At 37.6% G+C, this 12,046-nt stretch overlaps 1 protein-coding gene and 1 long non-coding RNA gene across 3 annotated transcripts in view; both read left to right on the top strand.

Moving 5' to 3' along the window:
• Positions 1-12,046, top strand: part of LOC127537668 (kinesin-like protein KIF26B) — a 28,044-nt gene extending 15,998 nt beyond the window's left edge. Inside the window, 4 exon segments of the mRNA XM_051960603.1 lie at positions 9,157-9,354; positions 11,595-11,618; positions 11,620-11,689; positions 11,775-12,046. Of these exon segments, the coding sequence (XP_051816563.1) occupies positions 9,157-9,354; positions 11,595-11,618; positions 11,620-11,689; positions 11,775-12,046 (564 nt within the window).
• Positions 1,976-3,797, top strand: LOC127537671 (uncharacterized). Of its 2 annotated transcripts, XR_007947462.1 has the most exons (3): positions 1,989-2,151; positions 2,880-2,988; positions 3,148-3,797. It is a non-coding gene; the product is annotated as an uncharacterized LOC127537671 (long non-coding RNA). The 2 variants fall into 2 exon arrangements; XR_007947463.1 differs by having other exon boundaries at positions 1,976-2,988.

The raw sequence follows: 12,046 nt of genomic DNA on the forward strand, positions 1-12,046 counted from the left end.
GTCTTGGTGTCTTCCGATCTGTTCCAAGAACCGTTCCTCTGACCTCTCCAGATACTGCAGAGGATCCAAAGCAGCTTCCTGGTTCCCTTTTCCTGCATAAAAGCACCAAAAAGTACTAGTTGTCAGTAATTATTTTCTATTTTCATAAACACAGTTAACTTAAAGTAAATGTTCTATTTTGTGATTTTAGGATGGGTCAAAAGATAACATACTGATCATGTTGATGTCTGCATAGTCTAAACAGATCTTACTTGATTTGGTCTGTAGAGAGGAGGACGGCGTGGAGGAGCTGCAGGACGGAACCAGTAAGCTGCAGACTAGTGCTCCTGGTAACTGGACCTCATCATCCAAGGCCGACAACTAAATAAAATGAACAAGACATGCTGTTGATAGCATCTGTAATACAAATGATTTTATCCATTAACTGATTTATTGCTTTGTCCATACAATGTTAGAAAGTGTTACAAATAATACCTGTAATAATTTCCAACAGTGATAAATGCCTTGTTTTATTTTACAACAAAAAACACCAAAAGCATCTGTGTATAAGAAATCAGTGCATTGGATTTCCACATCTGCAAAGCTAGAAAATCACACATCAGAATTTTACCTTGAAATTATGAAAATAGCTGCAGATTACCAGTACTCTTTACTTCATTGTGTTAACTTGATCATTTGAACCAGTTTTTTAGACTTGTATTACTGATACGAAACATAATCAACACATAAATTAAAATGTGTTCGCAAAGAGTTCACTGGTTCTTCAAGGAAAATTTCAATGATAACCATATAGTTCAGTAATATGATTAATGGGTCATTGTGTAACAGCGTGGGAGGTTCTGAATACAGGTCTTGGACTGAAATATTGCTGCTGCTTTCCTCCGGTTTTATAAGGAGTTGTTTCATAGCTTGTTAGCTTACCAGCGGCTAACTGGCTGGCAAACAATAGTTCAACGCCAACCTCTAATCAGTGATCCGGTGTCCGGACCGCTTTAGCTGGCGGAACGTTCATAATACTGATGTGGGACTGTTGTAGCTAGCGTATTCATAGTAGGATAACAGCAGGATGTTGGAGAAATAAAACTTACCATTATCAGGATCGCTGGTCTGCATAGCAGACTCTTAGCGCATCGCACTGCTTGAATGTCTGTGTATTTCAGGCCGATTTCAAAATAAAACTCAATAAAATTCTCGTCCGGGTGAGTGTCCTTCATTGTCGCTTCGCCATACGGACATGTCCCTTCCGGGGCTCGGTAGGAAAAAAAGATTTGATATATATATAATGAAAGTTGATATATATATATATATATATATATATATATATATATATATATATAATGAAAGTCGATATATATATATAATGAAAGTCGATATATATATATAATGAAAGTCGATATATATATAATGAAAGTTGATATATATATAATGAAAGTCGATATATATATAATGAAACTTGATATATATATAATGAAAGTTGATATATATATAATGAAAGTCGATATATATATATATATATATATATATATATATCAAGTTTCATTATATATATATCAAGTTTCATTATATATATATCGACTTTCATTATATATATATATCAAGTTTCATTATATATATCGACTTTCATTATATATATATATCAAGTTTCATTATATATATATCAAGTTTCGTTATATATATATCAACTTTCATTATATATATATATCAAGTTTCATTATATATATATCAAGTTTCATTATATATATAATTTCCTAAACGGCATGTATGGCATCTCGACTTTCATTATATATATATATATCGACTTTCATTATATATATATATCGACTTTCACTATATATATATCGACTTTCATTATATATATATCAAGTTTCATTATATATATATATCAACTTTCATTATATATATATCAAGTTTCATTATATATATATCGACTTTCATTATATATATATATCAACTTTCATTATATATATATAAATCTTTTTTTCCTACCGAGCCCCGGAAGGGACATGTCCGTATGGCGAAGCGACAACGAAGGACACTCACCCGGACGAGAATTTTATTGAGTTTTATTTTAAAATCGGCCTGAAACACACAGACATTCAAGCAGTGCGATGCGCTAAGAGTCTGCCATGCAGACCAGCGATCCTGATAATGGTAAGTTTTATTTCTCCAACATCCTGCTGTTATCCTACTATGAATACGCTAGCTACAACAGTCCCACATCAGTATTATGAACGTTCCGCCAGCTAACGCGGTCCGGACACCGGATCAGTGATTAGAGGTTGGCGTTCAACTATTGTTTGCCAGCCAGTTAGCCGCTGGTAAGCTAACAAGCTATGAAACAACTCCTTATAAAACCGGAGGAAAGCAGCAGCAATATTTCAGTCCAAGACCTGTATTCAGAACCTCCCACGCTGTTGCACAATGACCCATTAATCATATTACTGAACTATATGGTTATCATTGAAATTTCCCTTGAAGAACCAGTGAACTCTTTGCGAACACATTTTAATTTATGTGTTGATTATGTTTCGTATCAGTAATACAAGTCTAAAAAACTGATTGAAATGATCAAGTTAACACAATGAAGTAAAGAGTACTGGTAATCTGCAGCTATTTTCATAATTTCAAGGTGAAATTCTGATGTGTGATTTTCTAGCTTTGCAGATGTGGAAATCCAATGCACTGATTTCTTATACACAGATGCTTTTGGTGTTTTTTGTTGTAAAATAAAACAAGGCATTTATCACTGTTGGAAATTATTACAGGTATTATTTGTAACACTTTCTAACATTGTATGGACAAAGCAATAAATCAGTTAATGGATAAAATCATTTGTATTACAGATGCTATCAACAGCATGTCTTGTTCATTTTATTTAGTTGTCGGCCTTGGATGATGAGGTCCAGTTACCAGGAGCACTAGTCTGCAGCTTACTGGTTCCGTCCTGCAGCTCCTCCACGCTGTCCTCCTCTCTACAGACCAAATCAAGTAAGATCTGTTTAGACTATGCAGACATCAACATGATCAGTATGTTATCTTTTGACCCATCCTAAAATCACAAAATAGAACATTTACTTTAAGTTAACTGTGTTTATGAAAATAGAAAATAATTACTGACAACTAGTACTTTTTGGTGCTTTTATGCAGGAAAAGGGAACCAGGAAGCTGCTGTGGATCCTCTGCAGTATCTGGAGAGGTCAGAGGAACGGTTCTTGGAACAGATCGGAAGACACCAAGACGTGACCTCTGCCATGCTCCAGAACATCCAGAAGATGAATGAAAACCTTGGTTGCACTGATGGGACGCATGGTGTCGGTGCTGGAGCAACTGTCCCAGAATTAAACTGCATTGTTGACTATTGGCTTTTCTAGAAAATAAATCTTTTTTAGTACTTCACCTGTTTTGTATTTTACTCATGCACTTTGGATGAATGAACAGAAATTTGTGATGAGAGATGCAAATTTTGTCTATAATCTACAGAGACTTTATTCAGTGTTCAGTGCACACTTTTGTTACACACATTTTGACAGATAAGCAGTTGTGCTTTTCAAGCAGATTTTAGTCAGAAACATCAGTAGCATACGTTGTTGTTTTTTTACTGTTACACCAATCTAGGTAGATAAACTGCACTACTGCAGCAGACATATTATTGAAATGTGCTTCTATTATGTGTCTACATACACTGCTCACAAATAGTTATTCAACTTTTGGGTGAAATTGATGGAAAATATAAAAAGTGCATGCTGTAGTGATATATCATAAAAGTAGGGTATTTAACTAGAAACATGCAATAGTGATTTCCTCATCTCAAAAAAAATTATTGAATCAAAAGCTAACAACAGTGGAGGGTATGTCACAATAAAAATGTCTCAGTTTGGACAGAACAGCAGCCTTCAGCTGAAATCCAGTACAATTGTGTCCCACCAGTGGCGTGATCATGGATGTGTCCAGGCAGCAGCTGACCTCTGCCTCGTAATTAGCCTTAAGACCAGCTATAAAGATAAACATAGATATTATCATTATCATCAACATATGGTGCATGTGTTTAACCTTTAAGCTATGTAGGGATGCAAATGTAGTCGAAGCTAAGTAGCTAAGCTAATGCTAACACGTTCAGTGTTCAGAATCAAAACATCTCTAAAAATTACCTGTTTTCTCAAACGTAGTCGCCATTCCCTGTGACAACCATGAAGACAGATAGATAATCACAGAAGAGCTCATCTGAAGAGCAAATGTCCAATAAGGTTCCTGTTTTTGTTTGCCATGTCCTTCCAGGGCTCAGTAGGAAAAAGTCTGAATATATGGAATGAAACTTTGAATAGATGGAATGAAAATCTGAACATTCTATATTCCGACTTTCATTATATATATATCAAGTTTCATTATATATATATCAACTTTCATTATATATATATATCAACTTTCATTATATATATATCAATTTTCATTATATATATATCAAGTTTCATTATATATATATCGACTTTCATTATATATATATCGACTTTCATTATATATATATCAACTTTCATTATATATATATATATATATCAACTTTCATTATATATATATCAACTTTCATTATATATATATCAACTTTCATTATATATATATATCAAGTTTCATTATATATATATCAATTTTCATTATATATATATCAAGTTTCATTATATATATATCGAGTTTCATTATATATATATCAAGTTTCATTATATATATATCGAGTTTCATTATATATATATCAAGTTTCATTATATATATATCGAGTTTCATTATATATATATCAAGTTTCATTATATATATAATTTCCTAAACGGCATGCCATAGGCATGCCATATATATATATATATATATATATATATATAAAACATTTTTCTATTAATTAACTGCAAGAGAGGGGAAATGTAATTTTTTTTAAGAGACCTTTTATTTTTAACAAAATACAGTTTTTTCCTGATTTACTTATGGTGATTCAGTGTTAAATAAACCATATCAGACTGTTTTAGATTTTTACTGTCATGGTTTGACAGTTTTTCAACATAAAATTGTAGCATTTTTACAGTGTCTAAAAAATCAAATCAATACTTTGACTTTAATGTTTTAACTGCATTTTGCTGGTAATAAGTAGGTTAGTTGTATTTTTTTTTTTAACTTCTTTTGCACTGTATTGGTACTCTTTCCTGAATAAAGCATCTAAATGCTTCAGTCACACCTCAGCTGCTGTGTGAAGCTCTGTTCTCCTGCATACTCCGGTGCTTCATTTGACTCTAGAAATCAAAATCCACCCTCTGGACATCCACTGTCAAGGATCTGTGTAGGTGTAACCATGGAAACACACATGTGCACGAGAGTGAAACAGCCGTTGAAGCAGCTCTGTGCTGTCAGTCTGCAGGAAATAGTCATGAAACCTCTGGAACATGATGCTGACATCTTCTTGTTTTTCAAGCTGCTGCAGCTGATGTCATTGTGTCTTTTTGCTTTGTTCAAGATTTTTTTGTTGTTGTAAAAATCTGAGTAAAAATTGTTCATCACGGTGGCACCAACAAGATGCTGGAGTTCACTGATCTGAAACACAAGATCAGATTTTTAAGGAGTTTTCTGTTCTTCTTTCTGTCTTTCTAGTCTTAATATAAAGGTGTTTCCTTTCTGTCAGTTCCTTTATTTGTTATTTTATCCTTTTTCTTTCATTCATCTTTCTGTAACTCAAACAAACGTTTTACAAAATGAAGAAATTTCACGGAAAACATTTTTTCTTAATATTTCCTTCTTTCAAGCTATTTCCACAAAACTGACTTTCATTAAAAAGAGAAGAAACTTTTTGGAAACTGATGAACTGACTCTTTGACCAACATTTGGAAGCTAAAATAGGACGAGGTGATCAGAGGAAGTTGTTCGTTAGCGGTTTGTGATGAACTCTTCACGTCCTCTTTTCTCTCATTAACATTCAGAGCAGCTTTTCATCCCTCCAAACCAACAGCACTTAATGAGTTTAATAAATTAAAATGAGTCTTTTTTTCTGTGGACTCTAGCTGCTCTCTGTGTGGGCTGGATAGCTTCATCATGAATGAAGCAGCCCTCGCTTTTCGAGAACAAAACCAAAGCCGATTTTGAGTGTAAAGACTTCATTATCAGCTCACAGAGATGTCAGGCGGAGTTCAGACCGACAGTTTCTGCTGTTTAAAGCTCAGCGGTATCACCATCCTCCTCCAGACTTCTACATTTACTTTATTGATTCATCTGAAATATGTTCATGTCAAATCAACATGCAGATGAGATCCTGGGACGATCCAATGGCCTGCACTTTTCCTGCTTTTTCCTGTTGATACCTGTGGTTACCGTGGTAACAGCAGCTGGCTTCAGGTTTCGTAAATGATCCTGTTCAGTCCTGAAACTGTTTGCTGTGGCCACCAAAAAGCAGACACTGATTGGGGTTCAGAAGTTTACGCTGAATTCTGACATAGTTTGCCTTGGCCTGTCTCAGAGTTTGCTGTGGTTTCACTTCACTCCCTACTATCAGCTCGGCACAGCTGGGACCTCATGAGGTAGCACCAAAGAAGTTCGAGGTACCATCTGCAATGAAAAGTCAAGCAACGTTGAACCGTCCTGTGCAGTGGAAATAAAGCAAGAGAGCTGCAAAAGTCACATTACTGGGAAATTTGTGTTGTGGGAATCTGGATGAACTGTAGAAAAAGTGCAGCAGTATTTGTCTGTTGTTTCTCAGACATCAAGGAAGTGCAGATGTTGAAGAAAATGTCCGTTGACACTGACTTGTTTACATAAAATAAGTTTATTACAAAGCAGACTAGCATCGATCAGGCAGCACGGATACTCGGGAGCATTCTCAGCCGATATGAACAACTCGTCTTGAATCACATAGATGACCAACTTATATAGGTTTGTGTATGGAGAGTTCTCTTCACGTTTTTCATCTATATTAGGTCTTCACTTCCTCCATTTAAGGTACACCATTCCAGAATGTCCCAGGAACATGGATCTGTTCTATCTAAACATTTCTAGGAGTAACAAACATTCCTCAACTATTGTATAAAGAACATTTCAGACATATGGGTTCTGTAACGCATCCCAAGATGACCCAAACTGCAGCCAACACCACACAAATAAAACCAAACTGAATCAAACATATATCTCTGGTCAGATACTACATGTCATTTGTATTTTATGAAAGTCCAATAAAGAATATTAAAGATGAGAAATGTAGAGTGAATATTCCAGCTGAGAGGGCAGAGCTCATTCAACAGGATCAGAGGTCTGACCAAGACAACGTAAGCTATCGTAGCAGCCGTCCTGCAAACACTACAGCCTCAGCTTTCTCATGAAAATAACAGGAACTCCTCAGCCAAAGAATGTAAATTATACAGAGTGCTGTCAAAAGCAGACTGTGACAATAGTGAGATCAAGGTTATAGTTGTTGGGTAATAAATTCACCACAAGAACATTATGAAAAGTTGAAATCATCCAGAATTCTTCCTTAATTTTAGAAATCCTGCAGAAATTTTAGATTTTTTTAGAAATAGCACTGATTAGTTTGAATTCAATTCAATTTTATTTGTATAGCGTCAATTAGTCAAATTGTCTCAAGACGCTTTACAGAACCCATTTGCCTGACCTATGTTTGACTTTAGTTAAGGTGCCGGTTACTGTCTGTGTGAACCAGAGCAGCTGTGTTTCCTCACTATGACAGCTGAATCACCTGTTCTTATGCTGGTACTAACCACGTTCTGAATACAAAAAGGCAAATATAATTCAACCACAGTAGGAGATGTTAGCAGTAAGCTTTCCCAGCTGTTGGACAGTTGTAGAAACTACAAAAAGAAGTTGTTGCTGAATGTAAATGCATGGAGTGGTTTTGTGATGAAAGCGACCAACAGAGAAGAAAACCAGAAATTCCATTAAAATCTGTCAGATTGTGACTAAAGGACGCGCAGCTGTTCCAGACTCACCTCCTTCCTGTCTGGTGACAGAGGAGCTGATGATTCGCTCCGCTGGATCGCAACGACACATCATTTAAAAAGTGCTGCGTCTCAGATTGTTATTGGCTTTAAACTTGACCTCCTCAATGCCGACTCAGCAGCTGTGTGACAGGCCAATAAAAACCCATCAGAGTCACGATGCGACACCGCAGGCTGATCTCTGCTGAGAGGGACAAACCGCTGCAGGTCGGAGGTCAGAAAGAGGTTGCTAGCTTGAATCCCTGCTCGGTCGAACATTTAGATTACAGAAAGCTGTCTCCAAGTTAGGGATCGACCAATATATAGATACAGATGCTGATTATTGGCAATCACGAAGGACTGATCACGATATTTGGAATTGAATACCATGTGATAGTGGGGAACCTGTCATTCATAAATAGACTTCTTTAATAAGATTGACTGTAAATGAATATGTAAAATACAAATAGGATTGATTCAATTTCCTGTTTATGTTGGATCGACTGAGATTGATCAGTTTGTCTCCTGCAGCTACATCTGCTGTTCTTAACCCTTTTCTTATCTTTCACTGTTTGATCACTTTTATTACCCACTAAGGTCCAAATCTCAAAGAATTGTTAATTATTGTTTTCCAGACTGTTTCAGGGTAAATTCTTCCTAACTAGCTGTTAGCGTAGCTGTAGCCACTGTGAAATTGTTCAGTTTTCGTACTTCAGAGACATTTCTGAAACCACAGAGTGACAACGGGCAAAGAGAAGAGGCCGCCTCCCACCTGAAGTAGCACATTTAATTCATCAATAATTGGCCAATAATCTACCAATACGATAATCGGAGAAATGCTAAATTTCGGCCACAATAATCGCCAGGACCGATGATCCGTTTATCACTCCTTTCAATTGCACCTAAAATACTTAGAATATGAGATGTGGTGTGTGAAATGAAGTAGTCAGCATCAAACAGCTGAAAACCAAAGTTTTTATTCATTTATCATCTTCAGATGAGAAAATGCTTCAAAGCGTAAAGCTCAGGTCGCTTTTGAAGGTTAAGACTCGGATCAGTGGGTCCCAACCAGGGGAACAAAGTGAGGCCTGACATTGATAACCTTTAGTGAAGAGCTTATTTACCCAGATGTCTGTTCTTTAGCATGCTTTGGACTCGCAGTGTGGTCGTCCTGCCTGTCTGACATGGACTTCCTGTCTGTCTGCAGGTCAGAGTGATGGTCCGGATCTGTTCGGTCCACAGCAGCGAGTCCTCAGAGTCCATGTCCTTCCTGAAGGTCGACGGCAGAAAGAAGCAGCTCACTCTGTGCGAGACTGGTGGACTCTCTGCTGCCCAGAGACGATCCTCGGCCTCCGCACCCAAGACCTTCACCTTCGATGCAGTCTTCTCACAGGACGCCTCACAGGTGGGACCAAAACTGAAAAACAAGTACTCACATCATGGGATCAGTAACTTCATTTGCAAAGTCCTGTTCAAAAAAATTGAGCCTGTGAGCCGCAAAACCTACCAGTGGGTTTGAAAAGCATGCTGTCTTTACAAAATCAATGAAATAAAATGACACCATTTATCAGAGGCAGAAACTGTAATAACAGTTGGATTTGGAACTCTCTGATGATGCATGAACTGCTCATCTGTGTTGGTCGATCAGGAAATGTGACCAAATCCAAGCTTAAAATGGTGATATTTCATAAAAGTCCTTTTATTTTACATTTCTCATTTTAAATGTTGCCAAAAATGAAAGGTTTGCTCTAATCAAAGTCTGTAAAAACCTAAAAATTCTGCACTCCCTGACAAAACAAAGAAGTTATTTGTGAATCAGCTGTCACCTACAGTTATGCAACTAAAATTCAAGGACTTGTATGAACTGCAGACTATGATTACACAGAACAGATAGGAGAAGTAAGGAAGCAAATTAAAAATGCAGGCAGTGAAATATCTGCAGTTGAGCCAACATTCTTATTTCACAGAACTGGTAACACTGGTGGGCTCTTGGAAAAATGTTGTGGATGTTGATTCCAGGCATTTTTAAACTTTGTAAAAATAAGTAAACAAGATAATGTAACGTATTTTCTGATTTACGGCATTTTAACTTTGTTAAGCTTCGCAAAAGGCATTTCTGAGTTGTCTGTTTCCATGGTTGTGCTATTTTCATAGAGTTGCCAGACCTTACATGTCAGTGAAAAATGGGCCCACAGTGAGTAAAATATGACGGCAGCAAAAACAGAAACTGATTGGGCTTCAGAAGTTTGTGCTGGAAACTAACATACTGTATGCTTTATATGGAAATGTTACAGACAAATGTAGTGAAGAGAAAAGTACATTATCCTCTGACAGTAGTACATTTAAGCATGAAGTGCCTTAAAAGTGAAGTAGAAATACTGTTCATGAAATCTGCACTTTAGTACTTTGCAGCACTGAAGCTTTCAGATGTGACAGAACGTATGAAGGAATCTGCTGAACAGACACCTCATAATGAAGATGGAGAAGAATTTGAGCATGATAAATGACTAAAACAGTTTTTACACACAGTTCTGTATACGTCTAGACATATACATTCAAGGCACACAGCCAAAGTTTGAGCTCTTCATCAGCGAGGTGTCACCTCTGCAGCATGTTCTGTTTCCCCAGAGACTAAGACGACAGCAGGAGGTGCAGCTACATCAGAGTGTGTGTGATAGTTAATCTGTGTGAGATGAGATCAGACCTCCACAGCAGTGAGGAACCGTCAGGAAGCAGCAGATGTGCAGATAGATGGGAACAGTTGGAGTTAGGAAAGCATGTTGGTTTATATTTCAGCTGCTAAAACAATATTTTACTCTGGATTCTGTGTTGTATTAATATCTTTAGATTTAGACAGAGCTCTACCTGGCATGGATTAATCACAGACGTTTATTTAATATAACGCCCGTTTGATCAATAGTTATACAGAGCAGCATCGTCAGCATGTTGGTAAACAACCAAGATGGCTGCTGTCTTTTGAATCTGATTATGTCAGTACTGCAAGAACTGAAGATTCCTTAAAGCCTGCTAACATTCGACCATTTCTCAGCGCTACATCACAGAGGCTCCAGACTAATCATCATTAATTTGGCAGTGCCAGATTTCATCTCATCAAAAATGTGTCAAATCCCATCATATTGTATATACTGAAGAAACTAAAATGTTGTCACAGCAACCAGACCTAAACACGCCCAAAGGCCTTAACCCTTTAATAACCAGCAGCAAAGGAATCGAGCTGCAAAACCCTTGAATCTGACCTCTACTGTTAGACACCTTGCTCTCCATCTGGCCAGTTATATGCAACCATGCAATCTAACATTATCATAATGCACTCACAACTCACGACAATATTACACACTTCACTGTACACCATTTAATGTAGCACAATGTAGCGTGACAAATATAATGCATTGTAGTGCAACCCACTGCAGCTGGAAATAGTTTTGCATAATTAAATGTGACACGGTGCAGTGAAACACCAGACTGCAGCTTTACAAACTGCAAGTATCAGATTGTGTTGTGTTGTGCTACTTTACTCTGCCACCATTTGTTGTATGTTTTTTTTTTCCCTCATTGCGTCTATTCTTAAGTCTAACACGATCTGAACTCAAACATGATTGGTGGATTCTAACTCTCCTCTGACAGGCTGAGGTGTGTTCAGGGACGGTGGGCAGAAGTCATCCAGTCGGTGGTGAACGGAGCAGACGGCTGCATCTTCTGCTTTGGACATGCTAATCTGGGTAACACCACAATACACTACTCTCACACACAAGCACGTAATTTTGACAAGTCATGTGACTGTTGTGCTGACTCCGCCCACCCCAGGGAAGACGTACACCATGATTGGTCGAGACTGCTCCACCCAGAGTCTGGGCGTGGCTCCGACTGCCATCTCCTGGCTCTTTAAGGTGATCGAGGAGCGTAAAGAAAAGTCCGGAGGGCATTTCTCTGTCAGAGTGTCGGCTGTGGAGATCTCCGGTCGGAGGAGACGCTCACCGACCTCCTGGCTGAAGCATCCTCCTCAGCTGGCGGCCACCAAGAGGCTCCGGGCCCCGCAGTTTCCCTCAGAGAAGATCCTGTCTGTGGATCCCAGGTAG

Source organism: Acanthochromis polyacanthus, chromosome 16 (assembly GCF_021347895.1).
Source record: "Acanthochromis polyacanthus isolate Apoly-LR-REF ecotype Palm Island chromosome 16, KAUST_Apoly_ChrSc, whole genome shotgun sequence".
NCBI lineage: Eukaryota > Metazoa > Chordata > Actinopteri > Pomacentridae > Acanthochromis > Acanthochromis polyacanthus.